The following is a 15,806-nucleotide window of genomic DNA, read 5'->3' on the forward strand; positions in this document are numbered from 1 at the left end:
TGTGCTTGCTGTATTGGAGTTACGTAGCTGTGTTAATTATTGCAATCTGCTTTAAAATTACCAAATGGACATTTAAGAGCTTTTGTAGTTCATCCCACTAAATTACAATGAATGGCATACCTGTAAGTCTTAAATATCAGTATATATAATTATTTTTATGCAGTTATATAACATTAAGCTCATTTATTCTGGAAAAGTATTGCTTTGTAAAGCTCATTTATTCTGGAAAAGTATTGCTTTGTAGAATACTGAGCCCACTATGTGCATATTACTGAATAACAAAGGAGCCCAAGTTGTTTCGTTTTTCACAAGCTCCCGACCAATTAAAATCTGCATGTGGTGGCGTAGTTGCTCCATAGCTTTTATGCACTGATGGCCAAATTCGCAGCATTGCACACAACAGGATTTGATTTTGGATTTTCCGAGTCTGGCAAGGTGATCCGATCAAGAGATGTAAACATAACTTATTTAAAGAAATTATGTGACTACGTTCGTAAGTTCACGATTACGTCGTTTCGAATTCGTTCGTTTTTAAACGTTAAAATAGGTTTGACTGCTTACCTTGAGCTGGATCTTTTATGCCGCCACGCAGAAGAAGAGAGAAAGGCACCTCGTTTAAGTGATGCTTCAAATTCAGCGACATTGCTTCGAGAAACACCACGTAGTAAATTTCCAGCTCGAAGAAGAGACGCCATGTTTACAAGATTCGATGCATTTTGACCACAGCAAGTTGTAAACCGGCTCTGAAGGCAATTGAGTATTTTTTATTTATTGAAAACGAACCAATCACAGCACAGTCTAAACATGTTGGCCAATTGAACGCTTCGACTCGTGCAGTGTTCGTTTGCGTGGCGCGAAACTTGTAAAACGCGCTAAACAGGAAAGAAACAATGACTGCACTGAAGAGAGCAATTTTTCGGAAAGTTGGCCTGAATGAGGCGAAATTTCTCTACTGGAAGCGACCATTGCCAGAAACATGAGGTGGATACATAACTTTCACTGAAATTTATCCTCTCTCGAGTGCCATGGGGGTTTCGATTTCAATCTGATCCGATCCTTCTCATTTATATTTACAGTGCAATCGGGCGAAATATCGAACGTGGAAGAGACAGAGGGCGACAAGAGAAACAGTCAAGTAAGGTTAGGATTGTTTTAGTTGAGATTTATTTCTAATCCTTATCGCAATTGCGAAAGGATTCAAAATAGAATCCTGTGTAGAATTCCTACCTTCCTGTGTTTGAGCCATGGACGAAAACCGGAAGTGAACATTTTGCACGACAAGTTAGTAGTCCCCTCAGAGTTTCAAACTAATCGTCTCCAACAGTGAAACGATTCTTATCAGTAAAGGGGTAGTGTCAAGGTAGTGTCAAGACAAGTTAAAACAGGAAAACAGCTCACTTCCGGTTGCCGTCCATGGCTCAAAACCAACTCGGTCTTGGGACTTGGGCCGAATTGTCTGGTTAGTTGCTACGCAACCCATTCCTTCAAAGTCCAGAACACTTTTCGGGCCCAAAACCGGTCAGTATAAAGTGCAGACTGCAGACTGGGTATAAAATGCTGACTGAGGCCTAAATTCCGGTAAATTGTCGTTTTATTTTCAAGCGACCTTGGGGTCACGCAATGTCGGTCTCTCTAGTAGGCTACTAGGTCTACTTCTACTTCATTATAAAAAATATTATTACCATTGAGAATTTGTATTTGTTCTTTAATCTGAAGCATGAACATTTGGTGATATGCTTCACGGTTCACCTTACAAGGAATTCGAATTAAAGCCTTCTGACGATTGTCGAGTCATATGATACAGATCTTTAAAGACCAGTCAACATTTGCATTGCACGCACGTGCTCCAACCTTTCGCCGTAGTTCAGCATGGCGGGGATTTCTGCTAATACATACTAGGTTAGACCGCAGACTGAGGCCTAGATTGTCGCTTTGTTAAAAAATTGTTCAGAAGATATGCGTTCCACTTACCGTAGTGATCGCAATCGTCTTCCCCCCCAAAAAAATCTGTTCTGCTTAATTTTTTAGCTCGATATGTTGAACATCTTTTCCCTTCCTCCTGTTTTCCACAGCGGCCTCTCTCGTTTCAAACTTTCATTTATGCATACTAAATACTATTTACGAAATCGGTCGCGCAGATTTTATGTTGACACACTTTCACAGTGACGCCATCAAATAATTCGCAAGGTGTTTTGATGTACATGTAAAGCACAGATCTGAGAATTCGAGAGGTGATCTATGAATTTGTCTCCTATGACAATCCAATTTTTTTGGCTTTATCCATTGAACGGGTTTTGTTGCGTGACAGTGAAAACGATCTACGGGGGACTAAAACGGTGAAGTTAAACGAGAAAGACTGGGGCAAGTACGCAACATACAAATGATACTCCCGAGAACGAGGTTATTTGGACAAGTTCACTGAAAACAATTTGCTTTGCTTACTGCTTACTGTAACGATCTTTTCGCTGTTTTTCCCCGAGATAAGTGAGTCTATGGGCGCGTTTTTTTATCCAAAATTCTGGAATAAGAATGGTTGGTACGGAATGCTAGGAATAATTCGGTTTGTCTGCATAAAAAAAACGTCAGTCGAGATGAGCGGTCCTGGAACGAGTAAACGTTGCGTTTAACAAATATGACGGCCGACGAAGAGGCTGACATTGCTGCCGTTATCGAAGCAATTTTCCTTGTCAACAAAGAGGAGGAAGAAAATCGGGAGACTGTTTTTGGATTTGCTAAGTGTTTTGGTAGTCCTATGTACAAAGGAGAGGCAATCAATTGCCAAATTGCCTTTTTCTTGTACGAAACATCACTGAAAAACCTCGTACTTTTGGTACAATGAAATTAGAAGCAATGTTTCATTGTGTCCAAAAGTGTAACCTGATTTTTTCTCCGGTAGAGACGTATTTGAATCCGCAGCGCTCATCTTGCCGCCCGCCATCTTGAATTTTCATTCGCAACATTCTGTTCATTCTGCCCCTGGGAGCAGATTGGATGGAATGGCGTTCTGTCACTTCCGGAATAGGAATGCGGAATAGAAAAACGCGCGCATTTTACATTCTAGCCATTCTCATTCCAGAATTGTGAATTAAAAAACGCGCCCTATGTTTATTTCTACGAACTATCCCTATTGTTGAAAATATATCGCGTATCAGACGATGCGACAATTCAGGCCTCAGTCTGCATTTTAAACCTAGTCTGCATTTTATACCCACTCTGCAGTCTGCAGTCTGTATTTTATACTGAACGCTTATGAAACTGCAAACTGTGAAGTTTGATGACTTAAATCCTCTCCGTTCTTGAGATACAATGGAAATTGTGACACCCAAAGTGACCCGTAAGATGGGCCCCAGGAGGTTGAAACAGTGAGTAACACTGCGGGCAAGATAAAGGCTTTCTCTTCTCTCTTATTAAGAAGCAAAGTGAAGAAAGAGTATGAGATTTTCAAAGCTTCCACGACTAAGCCCTGTAAGCCTAATGACTAAATTTCCAGTAAAAACTGCACGACATCAATCTATTGTAAAGTGACGCAACTCTCGTCGCGACCCGAGGCTCGATTTCCGCCGGTCACTCGAGTTCGGGTATCCTCCCCGAGACGCGTGAGCGATAGATTGTATCTGTGACGTAAATTCAAAATTTATGCGAAGTTAATAGTTGCGAGGAAATGGCATTAGACAACACAAAAGATTGATTTTAACTAAACAGCAATTACATAACTGCTTACACGTCTGTGCGAAGTTTCCAGATGATGCGAGCTTGAGTTTGTGGTTAAATGATCAATGTGAGTTTGAATTCAACCCGGGCGAATAATCATCATTCATCAACAAAATCTTCGGCCGCTTCAAATCTCTCAGCCGGCCTCACTGGTCCCCTAGTTCTGCCACCTAGAAACTCAGCAGTAACTTCAATTGATCTTCAGGAATTTTACTTGCTCTTATATTAGCAAAGTCTCAGGAGAAATTGCAATATCAATGGATTTCAAAGCCGTATTTTTCCCTTGGTGCCAACTGGAAAATAAGTGAAGTTTCCAAACCCTAGGGTAGAAAACGACACAATACCATTCTCCAGCTTCTCGAACTCTTCCCATTGCCAAAATCTTGGAAGTTTCCCACCTTTAAGGTACTGCAAAGCTCGAACAGGCCGGGTCAAAGAATACCTTCGCAGCCACAACTTGTACCAAAATTGTAATTTATGCCTGCTCGATTGTGCAGGCGAGTTTCTGATTGGCGGATATTAACAATGGCTCACCTCACGCGTCCAGCCGTGATTTCGGGAGTGAGCGCTGGCTCATATCCTGAAACAGCGGCTGGTAATCGAGCCTAGTCGCGACTCTCTTTTTAATTTGCTCTCGTCCCATTTTGGGTTCATAGAGAGCAGTGTGGATCAGTGGTTAGAGTGCTTGCCTTGAGATCCGCAGATCCCGGGTTGAAGACCTGTCCTTACCACTCGTTGAATTAGATCCTGGTAGTCCCTGGTTCAACTTCTCAGCTGCACTTGTAAATAGCCAACTGCTTTGCCTCCGGCCAGTTGGGATTCTTAACAATTCTTGTTGTTCTTGTTTTTGTTATTCTGTTCTTTCGTTTCGTTGATTGTGTTTCATCGGCGTTGAAAGCTGAGATTTTAAAGGTTGGTGCTCTGTTTTGCCCGTTCATTGGCCGTGAAAAACCCCTTATGACGGAGTGGTCCAGTCATTATGTATGAAAGGATAAAAACTTTTCCTGGCTCGTCAAACAACCATTTCTCCAAGCCACAAAAATGAGTCCGAAGGAATCAAAGCTATCTGTCAGTTGACTAAGAATTTCTATTGCATGAGAATGAAGACACCGAAGTTCTCTAGTCGAAATTTCGCCCCTCAAAGAAAATCAGGAAACGGCGAGTAGCATACAGTATTTTATTTTGTGTTATCTGATATCCTGCGAAATATACATTCAGTTGAAGGAATTATTTTATCCTTGCAGCATAATTATCAGTAAATTAAGCCGAGATAATTTAAACTATTTTAACAATTAAGTTTAAAATGTTTTGACTATTAAGTTATACTACAAAACTGCGTTTTTAAATAAGACCAGGGGATAAACGAACCCACTTTGTGGACTTACTCGAATCCCCCTAATGCAACTTTCCACAAAAGCATTTAAGCTGTAAAACGAACTTGTGATGTCTTCGATATTTGCAACTTTATTCACTACTACCATGACCAGATGTCTTTAAAACATCATATTCCCTAGAAGTATTCCGTTATCTCCTACGTATGTACACTGTTAGCTATCCATCCCGGTACTAAGTATGGATAGGGCAGATAACCTTTCTCGAATCTTTCATCATTCCTTTCTTTTATGATCGACTTGACGTATCCATGTAAGTAGTTGTAGTATTTCTTCACCACATGTCTTGCCATTGTATCCTGCAGACTTTGAGCGTAGTCGAACAAAGTATCATAGCGTAGAGATGCTAAAGCCATTCCTAGGGAAACCTGAGCCTGGAGAAATGTTCATAAAAAAGAGCGAAACGCTGTGCTAATGTAACGTGCTTTCCAATAGAAGAACGCAAGAAAGAAGGGGCGTAGCAATGATGAATGGAGCTAATCTTGAAAAACGGGAACAATTTCGCAATCATTGCTTTTTTTCACAAGACGCTACTTCGTGTCTCAGGAAACTAGGAAATATTGTTTCCCGAAATGCATCCCCGCAGTGAGAAAAAGAGTAAAAGTGTTTCTGAGGAAGCAAACGTTCAGAAACATTTTTGCTTCCCAAGAAGCTAATTTTGCTTCTGCGACAAATATTACGTGTTTGCGCAAACCCCTTGACTAAGAATTATTCAGTATGGTAACAATTTTTTCCGCAACAATGTTTCCTCTTTTGGGGAACCTAGGCGCAAGGAAATAAGCTACGCTTTCTTTACCAAATCATTTGCTTTTTACGTTTGCCGTCGTTTGCGCTTGAGTGGGGGCCCAGACCGTGTGTTTCAGGGTGACCATAAGAGGGAAGTGGTGAGGGGTATACCAATTCCAAAATGAGTTTATACTACACTGAAGAAATGAGAGATAATTAGTAGAGATATTAAGGCTTAATTCAGATAATAAGGCTTAACTCAGTGTACAGAAAAGTGGAGAATATACACTTAACTTCTTAACCGTCGCGAGACTACTAGAAACTGCGAGAAAATACTCCATCATAGGGCTGCGACGGTCATTTGTCACGCCTATTATACCTGGGCTTACAGTCATTCTTCCGTTCTACGCAACCGTAATGAACTATCAAGAACGGTGCCTACTAATTAAGTCAAAGGTACGTTTGCCTCGAGTTGTGATTATGCAGGAAAGGTAAATCTTAGCAAGTCTTTTTGAAATCCAACAAGAAAATTTGGGGTAACCACGCATTTTTCAAAGATAATTCATGAACATTATTTGTAAAAAGCTCTAAAATACAAAGTAATGTATGGCGTTCTTTCTCAAATTAAAGCTTAATTATCTTTAAAGAATGCATGGTTATCGCCAATTTTCTTTTTTTCTACTTTCTCTGCATAGTTTTAAACCACGCAAAATACCCTTGCATTAGTAAGCATCGATCACCTATAGGAAATCCGAGTATCTGGAGTTGCGCAGAACGTATGCGCAATAACAACAGTAGGCACCGTCCTTAAGTCCCTTTTAAGTTGGACGCACGGACCGTAAAGGTAACGGAGATATGTGCGGAGAACATATAACTAATACGAACTCACCCCACCGGTAAATCTTCTTGGTAGATTGTAAATACTATAATGATCGACTCCAACTCTGTTGTCTTTGTACAGCTTGGTTGGCATGTTGGGAGTCAGTGCTCCAATGTGGTCAGCGGGATAGTTGACAACACTGTGCTGAGCGGTCAAAACCCAAATGATGCGTGTTAAGTGCTTCTTAAAAGCCGCTTTAGTGGTGAATTTGGTGGGGAAGCGTTTTACCTGACGAGGAACAAGTTGGTATGTGAGGCTACGCGTTCGTTAGGTTTTGTTGTTTTGAGCACAAAATGCTGTGTGATAAGTTACAAGTAAACCTAAGCGTTTACAGTGCGACGCGCCTTACCGTGGCCACCCAACAAACTTTCACAATTGACAACTACGTGTAAGTTTGTTAACTCAAACAACCCATTCAACGGTGTTCAACTTACAACCGTGCAAACTTTGCAAGGAGGGGTGACTGTCAATCAAATTCGCTCACCCTGACTGGCGTATAAGTTTTAAAAAACTTTGTTAGGTGGCCACGGTAAGGCGCGTCGCACTGTAATAAGTAAATGCTGAACCTGGACTACCATAAGTAATAGGTCACTCATAGACACTCCCAATTGAGATCATGATGTAATTCGCTATCGTTTACGTCTTTCTCTACATCATCGTCTTCGTCTTGATCCGTCTTGTTTTACCCCTCAATTTACGCGTAACAAGAGGCTTCTGGTACCCTACACTTGTTCGAAGCATTTTCATCCCATTTCCTTTTAAGTTCACAATATTTCAGTATTTTTTAATGTTACAATATCTTGCTCAACATCCAGTTCAATTCCGTAGTCCGAAGTCCAAAGTCCACATTCCTTGACCCAGCAAATTGATGGCATCGTGGATCTCTTTAGAGAAATCGGAGTCGTTAACACAGAATACCGAAGACCAAGAGAACTAAACATTTGGATACGACTAAAGACAGACATTTTTTATTTGTGTCAAATTTAAACTTTAATTATTATGGCTCGAGCCGGCTTACCTTTCCAGATCCAACAGAAACGTCTGAGGCGAAATTTTGTAACTCCTTGTCTTTCTTAATCTCTTTGTTTGACTTGTAATAGCTAGATTCACAAATAAAGAATGTCTTTACTTTCGCTTTCTCCCGTAAAAATAAATTCGCAGCCTTTGTTTAGGTTTTAATGCAGCAATTGAACAAGGTGGTTCTTCAAACTAATAATCATGAACATTGAACAAACTCGTTGTCAGCTTATCCTCCCCGCTCGATCTTATTTTAACTCTTTCAAGAAAAACCACGGATCTCCGGTAAATGGGTTTTTTTGATTGGGGCGGAATTGGAAATGGCCGTGGGGCAAGTTCATTTATAAAGATGTAAGCAAGTTTTGTTAGTGTTGGGTTAGAGCAGTTTTCAAGTGAATGTCGAAAGTAATTACGCGATTGCAATTGGTACGCTTAGTGATTGGTTTAAAATCTCTCGCTTATTTATCAACCAATGAGAATGAGAAGGAAACTCGAAGCCAATCGCGTCTACTTGCACGCGCGATTTTTCCCGCGCTTTGAGCAAGTTACATGGAATTGCTACGAATTCGGATTGGTTCATCGCGCTGTTTGCCCCTGCTGTGATTGGTCGAAGTAATTACTTTCGGTGGTTGATGTACCTTTTATCACCCTTTATCAACTCCTTTAATTCGGTGATAAAACCAAATGTCGTAATTTCGTGATTCAGTGATAAAACCAAATTTCGTAATTTACTTACAGATTGACGTATTCGTTGACCATCCTTGTTATCGATTCGTGGATAAGCTCTCCATCATCTCTGTACGGAAAATAAGGTAGCTTTTTCTTGTCATTGAGTCCTCTGTTCTAAACGAACAAAAGAGGAAAAACAAAAACTACTGATGAAGGAATTTGTTTTGAACACTGAGAACTTAGCGGTCATGCTTTGGTTACGACAAATCGCTATAAACGCCAATCAGGTAACCCTAACCCTAACCACAACTTCGTTCCCAAGGCTCGTTTGCGGCGTTCCTCGAAAGTACCAGAACTCTTCAGGCCTTTTTCTGGTATCATAATTTTCTCTGTATGTTATGAACGGAGACATTTTAAGTCAACAAACTTCGCAATCAGTATTATCTTAAAACTTGTTTAAAGACCAGATTATGCAGGCAAGCAGACGGTAGTTTGGTAAATGGCTTTTCTGGGCCAAAACGTTTATCGGGACCTACGAGAAAAGGGCCCCAGGGTCGCTCTTCTCTTATCCCGTGCAGCAGGAGAGATACTGGATACAAGGCAAATAGCAAGGCATTCTATTGATTAAAAAGCGTCTTTAGCAAATGTCGGTGAGTGGTAAAAAAGTGAAGTTCATAACTTAAACGGTGCAACCTATTGAAGAAGACGAATTTTTAAAGTAAGTCAACGGCCTCTTGCCCAGTCTCCAAACTGTTTCAGTGGAAGCGAATGACAAGATCAAACTGGGTTATAGACCTTATTCCAAAATGACCGTAATTTAAATATTCTTTTGTTTTTATTCAAATTAGCCCTCGATGCCTCGTTCTTGAGCTGAAAATTCAAAAGAATATTTTGCCTTGAACGAGGCATCAAGGTCTAATTTGAATGAAAACAAAAGAATATCTAAATGGCGGCCATTTTGGAATAAGGTGTATGGCCTCAGTTGTGCTTGGCCCCAGGCTTCCCGTTTTGTCTTTTCCAGGTAGCTGAAAAGAGAGTGAAGAAGAGACACTATGATTTGTTTTATTTTGTAAAGTGTAAACTTTGCTTTACTTACCTTTATGTTGTCCAGGAAGTCGGTTCTCTCCCAGTTGAAATTCTGATAGGCTCTACGAATCATTTGAAAAGCACCTTCGGCTCCAACAGTTAGTAACTTATCTAAAGTGCCTTTTCCTGGCGCAACAAGAAACGGATATCCAAGCTTATTTGTCCCAATAAGGCCCCGGCAGTGATATTTCAGTATCTGGTGCATAGGATGAAGTTGAGAGAATTGCCGATTGACGCACACACATATAGGCTCCATGAAGAGATGAATGTTAGAAAGATGCTCTATAACTTGAGTTTGCGCGAAGTCTGTGGCTTGGAGAGCGTGTTTAGCCATCAACCAGAGCTCGCTATCCATCGGGGTAAATACTGCAGAATCTTAAGAAATGACACACTGGCATGAAATTATATCTAGTTTTGTGAGGAGGTAACGTGGCTGTTGGTTTAATGCGCTAGACAGTACCGGATTGAATTAAAACACTGTTATGAGCACCAGTGTTAGATGACTGATGGTTTTGTAGTCACTTTCAGTTCTGTCTGTCACGATATAGCTAACCAGTATGAATCTTGCCAGTTGGGATTCTCAACTCTTATGGTCATCTGTAAATGATCTACAATGATTTCGTTAATTTCTCTCAAAGGTTTATCAAAGACGTCTTTTAATGAAGTACTTAATTATTTACTTATATTTTCTGGTAACGCGTCTCGTGAGATTATAATAAAAGAGGTTTAGTGATTCATTGTTCAAATGAAGAACTATTAACTGATCAATGACAAACCGAGAATCGGATGCAGAGCGCGGGTGGGAGGGAGAGAAGTGTGAATGCATGTCGCATTCGAGGGTTTGTTAATCAATTAACTGCATCAAAAGCTTCAAGAAACAGTTACATCCAGTCTGCGGTAAACCCTACCTTTAGAACTGTCCAGTTGAATAGCGACTGGCTTAAGACGGTTCGTCAGTGTGTGTCGGCTGGGCTTAGAGGCAAATATGGCGATCGGGGAGAAAGCGTCCATTACTGTGCCAAACGGGTCATTGCGTTTCGGCTCCAGTCCTTTATAAAGTGGATACTGGACAGCATAAATATAGCCCTCCTCTAGTGCCTGTGATAAAACAAGTCATGAAAAAATGATTGAATTACTATGACCAAATGTCTAGCTCATTTTAAAAAGAGAAAGTTGTGGCTAAGGTAGTTTTGTTGCCGATAACTCAGTTGAAGGTATCGGCATATGCGTTTCGCGCGGCCCAAAGCAGCCGCGTTACTGACGCATCACTAAAGGATTCCTTTGCTTTGGAAGAGCATTGCGTCACGCCTTATATCAAATAACGGCTGCCTATTGGACACCAATATATTCAAAACCAAACCATGCAGGACAGATTAGCTTGAACAACTAACCTGGCTTAGGGAAATATCCATGCCCAACACATCTTGCGTCGCTCCTTCCCAGTTAAACTTTGGGTTTAGTTTCCGACAAAGGTCAGTCCAGTCCACACCTCCAGTTCGTGCTAAACAGGAGAAATAAAGAATTTCCATTTCGAAAAAGCACTGGTTGGCAAAACAGTTTTTTATTTTCGTTCCTAAAAGAGTGCATTTTTTTACATCTGGGCAAAAATCGTCGTGTTCGTTTTCAAACTTCGCCATCTCAAAGAAAGCAACATCAACAGTTTGTTTATAGGGACGCGTGAAGGAGGATAAACTTCGGAAGAGAACATTTGTTCCAAAAAATGCAATGTTTTGCTCTCGGTACTCTCCTTTCATAGTTCCCTTTAGCACAGCTCGTTTCCTTAATTTGCAGCTTAGCTCCGAACCGGGTTCCGTCTTAAATTCTTTCTTGCTTGCTACGCGACATAGACACGTTATTCGCCGTACCAGCAAGACTTGAACTGTTTGGGACAGCCATCAATGGAAGCCTTGTTACATTTATCAATGATGGCCTGGTTACCTGGATCCCATGAAACCCTTTCAATGGCCATTGGATTTAGGCCAGCTAACCGCTGATCAGTAAAAACTTCGTCGTCTCTCCACAATGCAAGCTCCGATAGATTCCTAAAAGGAATGTTGGGGTCTTCAAACTGGAACTGAAAATACTTTGTATCGTTCTGAAAAGTAAAGAAAAAAGTAATTTTAGATGATGAAGAACTTTAGACCAAGCCAGTACGACGAGAACTTCAAGTTTTCAAAGAGCGCATGCTTATTAGAAGGCTCCTTACAATGTTGCCACATTACTCAAACCACGCGCAAGGATGAACACATGTCGCGTGTATTCTTGATAATTAAAAGAGCCAAAAATATTGCGTACTTCCTCAAAGGAACTAAACACGCTTTAGAAGACCATCACGGATCTGACGTAACACAATTTAAAGTATGCTTTCAGTCTTGAGTTAAACAGTCAGTACATACATGGTTTTACTTAGATACCTAAAGATTTCTAATCAAGCAATTTGTTTACACTTGACTATGCTGCTGCAAAACTGGCGAGGATGGATGAAGTTGTTTGTTCCTATAAAATGCTCTTTCGCCTATAGGTGTTTTTTTTTTTTTTAAGTTTTCACAGTTGTAGAAAATCTGGAAAAATCATCTAAAATTGAGAAAGTTACCCCACTTCTTTATGCAAATTAAAAGTAAAATGACCTCGAATGATTTATGTGAAGCTTAAACAGAAAGAAGTTAAAATACCATGTCATTACCGTGACACTTCCTCTTTTTTTACTCTCTGTCGCGTCTGTTTTGAAAAAAGTTATGGACGCGATGGACGGTGTCGTTTTCAACCTCCTGTTTAAGCCTCACGTCAGAGGTGGCCGGTCAGTTTTAAGCTTGCTTTTCACTGGCGAGACAAGGATAAACACAAGCTCGTGCGCAGACACATTCAACTTCTCGTTAATCAGTGTTAAAGCAGAAGGTGCTTACGATAAAGACACTGATGAGCTTTAGTTTATTGCTTGTGCTTATACTGGCATCGCAAGTTAAAATCAGCCCTTGGTTAACAAAGAAAAAATGCGGTCTAACCAATCGCTGGAAGTATTACCTACATCTGACACTGATATATTTTGCTTTCTACTTAGTTAGAACAGTGCGTCACGGCACGATTAAACTTTGTTTAAAGGTGTACGTTAATATCTAAACAACTTTTCAAGTAAGAAACGGATAACAACGTGAAAGAGGTCCCACCGTATTAACGCCATGGAAACGATTAGCGACGAAGAAGTTGTATGTTCTCGTAAAGTCTCCTTCCGTTTGAAACTCAGTTCCTTTGGTTTTGGCGTCAAAAAGGAAGAATAAACCGAGATTTTTCCAGATCGTGGAGTTGTACAATCGAATCCAGTGACTGTTCAGAGCATCTTTCAACAAAATCCTTAAAACTTCTTCAAGAGTCTTGTTTAAACAAGCGAAAGGACATTCAATAGACGACTTTTTTAGTACGTAGTCCTGTCTGGTTGCCAGAAGTTCTTGTTGTCGCTGTATTTTGCAGGCTTTTGAGGCTCTGTTAAAAGGCACAATAGCACATCCCGCAATTCCTGTAGGGAAGGGGCAATTCTCAATAATTTAGTAAGCTGTAAAGTGATGGAGAGTTTAAGGGTAGGTTAGGGTTGGTAAAAGTTTTCACTGAAAGTGCTACTATGACAAAAGAATCAATTCTTCTTTTCCTATGGATTTCATTACGACCCAAGTTTAACTTTGATTTCAAAAAGACACCTGTTTATTTATGGCGCGCTTTTAGTGTCAAAATTCAAACGTACCATTCATTAAAACTTTCAATTCGACAATTTAAACTTTCAATTCCGCAATTCAGAGTTTCGAATTCGACAATTCAAATATTCAATTCGGCAATTTAAACATTCAGTTCGGCAATCCAAGTAGTCAATTCGCGTCACACGTCACAGGTCATTGTTTGACCAATACAGAAAGAATTCTAAACATTCATTAAAGATAACCTTATGCCTAATTGAATATAATGATGGGCCCTTTGCTGCTGGCGATCACGCGTGGTACAAAAACCGCCATACTGGAGAGCAAATTGCGAACTGGGACATCTAAAACAAAATTTTAATTAAGTTGCTTTGTTTTAGACGTCCCATTGCGCAATTTGCTCTCCGGTATGGCGAGTTTTGTACCATTTGACCGCCAGCTGCCAAAAGCCCATTGCCGAATATTACCGAATTGAATGTTTATTAGCCAATATCAAAACTACCATAATACCCTTTGTTTGTCCCTCCAAAATTTGCACAAGCGTTGTTTTCATTTTCTGTTGGGACTTATAATGGTTCCAAGAGAAACTTGAAGCTTATGCAAAATTTTTCAAGGACAAACAAAGAATATTATGGTATTTTTCATATTATCTGAGTTTGAATAGCTAAATTGAATGTTCGAATTGCCGAATGCACGTTTGAATTTTGACACTAAAAACACGCCATATTTATATTGACTGGAATTTTCCTATTTAATAGTCCGCCACCGCTAACTTTAAAATCTTGATAGAACTGGATCGAGGAGAAAATGACGTTAAAGACGCACTAGTTTAAGGTACACGGCTGAATTTAATCTGCAGCTTACAGATTTTTGAACTCGTGTTTTGCATGATGATGAGGGTCAGTAAATGACGTCAGTTTTCCCTAGATCCAAGCCTCTGAGGTCCACTAGATCCATCGTTTAGACAAATAGGGCCACAAGCGCTCAGGTTTTTGCCGGGTGTCCACGAGTCATTTCAAAGTTTCTTCAGTTTTCTTTTGGACTGACTTTTTCGCGATTTTTCACCGATGTGGTAATCAAATTTGAACAAAAAGTTGGCCTCAAGTCTTGGCTTTACAATGAATTCGATTTGGTGTGTTCAATGCAAAACAAGCCTTGCGTGGTGTCAGTTTCGTCCAGTAACAGTCAACGAATCAGAAGTCGCCAGTGTGGGATCAGTTTGCGCCGAACGCAAATTTTGGTGAAATTGGAAACATTAAACCACATTCTATCAATTTTGAAAACCCCAAAATCAGTCGGTCTCTGATCGAATCAGTGAATAGAGGCAATAAGATTACTCAAGTATAGGTCAAGTAACACTGTGAAACAAGAAAGACTTGTCAGGAGGTAGACGGGTACCTGGCTTATACGATTGAAATCTCTATAAAATACACGAAGCAATGAATAAACGAAACCACATTATTTCCCTTGCAGCGTTTTCCTGGTTTAGGAAACTCATTTAATTCAAAAGATATAGTAAGTTGTAAGTTGAGTTATCCTTAGACAAATTGAAGCAACAGTTTGAATATAACTGGAGCAAGTAACATCTTATAAGGTCTCTGAGAACGGCTTAGCCGAATTTGTGCCGGGTAACTTTGTTTGTTGCTTGTGTTTGCCTGTTGAATTTCCCGGTGTCTATTTGCTCTCAGTTTTATTTTGAAAAACAAGCTCTTTTCAATAAAAGGTCCAGTCTCCATAACAGTTCTTATACGTAGTTGTGAATTCAAGATTACGATGAATACATGCAATTCACCAAAAATATGGCAACCGCGATCCCTTTCATAAAATGTCGTGGGGTTAAATCTATTCTTACCTGACTTTTTAAACTCCTTTGTGCGTCTTATCATTTCGTCTTTCAACTCTGACGCCTTCGTATCTCCCACAAAGGCCAGATACATCAAGAAAATAACAGTGAACCTTGACATATCGAATAAAGATCGTGAACGCTCTGTTTCAATTTAGACGGCTTTTCATGCGGAAATTGAAGTGTTTCTTTAAGGTAATTGGCACTTATCACAAATTATTTGCCTCTCTAACCTGCCGCACAGAGGTAGAACCAGGCGATATTAAAAATAGACAATTATTTTCCTTTCAGCGGTCAGCTGGTGTCAGACTCCAACAAATTCTAACAATAATTCGGAAATACACATTAAGAAACCGTGACTTATAAAAAGAAAACGTACGTACATTTTTTGAGCCTTAGAAACCGTGATTTGAATACAATGAAAGCTTTGTGTCCTCCAAGTGATCGTAAATGTGTTTCCTTTGATGAAATTTAAATTTATTCAAGTAACTCGTTGATACACTTAACGCTTCTATGAAGCAAGGTGTGGACATCCTGTCCCCCCCCCCCCCCCCCCCACCTCCCTACCAGTTCCATAAACTGATTACCATTTTTACTTGATTTTCACAACTACTATATTCAAACATGTATTGGAGGGAAAGAATAAAAAATGAAATTATTAAAATATTATTCTTGCTCTATGTACGAAGGTTGTCACTGCTATTGGAAAGGTAACACTTTAGGCGAACTCTGTTTTCTGAGACATTTCAACAATCTGTCAGTGAAAGAGGCAGGCGTGCCCTAACTGCAACATGGGACAT

General features: G+C 40.0%; 2 protein-coding genes and 1 long non-coding RNA gene across 3 annotated transcripts in view; 1 reads left to right on the forward strand and 2 right to left on the reverse strand.

Moving 5' to 3' along the window:
* LOC137992111 (dimethylglycine dehydrogenase, mitochondrial-like) overlaps window positions 1-1,284 on the reverse strand; it is a 15,842-nt gene extending 14,558 nt beyond the window's left edge. Inside the window, exons 1-2 of the mRNA XM_068837233.1 lie at window positions 1,228-1,284; window positions 562-743 (exon numbers count right to left, since the gene is read on the reverse strand). Of these exons, the coding sequence (XP_068693334.1) occupies window positions 562-743; window positions 1,228-1,269 (224 nt within the window). The 5' untranslated portion in view covers window positions 1,270-1,284. The remainder of the gene's footprint in view (window positions 1-561; window positions 744-1,227) is intronic.
* On the forward strand, window positions 875-6,923 carry LOC137992117 (uncharacterized). Its single transcript, XR_011121640.1, has 3 exons — window positions 875-981; window positions 1,077-1,140; window positions 6,790-6,923. It is a non-coding gene; the product is annotated as an uncharacterized lncRNA (long non-coding RNA).
* On the reverse strand, window positions 4,879-15,277 carry LOC137992112 (polyunsaturated fatty acid 5-lipoxygenase-like). The gene is made up of 10 exons (XM_068837234.1): window positions 15,016-15,277; window positions 12,645-12,991; window positions 11,419-11,575; window positions 10,872-10,981; window positions 10,389-10,578; window positions 9,491-9,855; window positions 8,462-8,568; window positions 7,727-7,808; window positions 6,718-6,936; window positions 4,879-5,476 (listed from the first exon to the last, which is right to left on the reverse strand). Exons 1-10 carry the CDS (start codon window positions 15,125-15,127, stop codon window positions 5,243-5,245), a joined length of 1,923 nt encoding a protein of 640 aa, XP_068693335.1. The 5' UTR covers window positions 15,128-15,277; the 3' UTR covers window positions 4,879-5,242.
* Window positions 15,278-15,806: the final 529 nt, after the last annotated feature.

Source organism: Montipora foliosa, chromosome 2 (genome assembly GCF_036669935.1).
Source record: "Montipora foliosa isolate CH-2021 chromosome 2, ASM3666993v2, whole genome shotgun sequence".
Classification (NCBI taxonomy): Eukaryota; Metazoa; Cnidaria; class Anthozoa; order Scleractinia; family Acroporidae; genus Montipora; species Montipora foliosa.

Coding starts and splice junctions, on each gene's coding strand:
- LOC137992112 (XM_068837234.1), bottom strand. CDS start 15,127: ATGTCAAGGTTCACTGTTATTTTCTTGATGTATCTGGCCTTTGTGGGA. Junction 11,576..12,644: donor GTTTCCATGGCGTTAATACG/GTGGGACCTCTT, acceptor TTTACTTTTCAG/AACGATACAAAGTATTTTCA. Junction 10,579..10,871: donor TGGATATTTCCCTAAGCCAG/GTTAGTTGTTCA, acceptor GTTTTATCACAG/GCACTAGAGGAGGGCTATAT.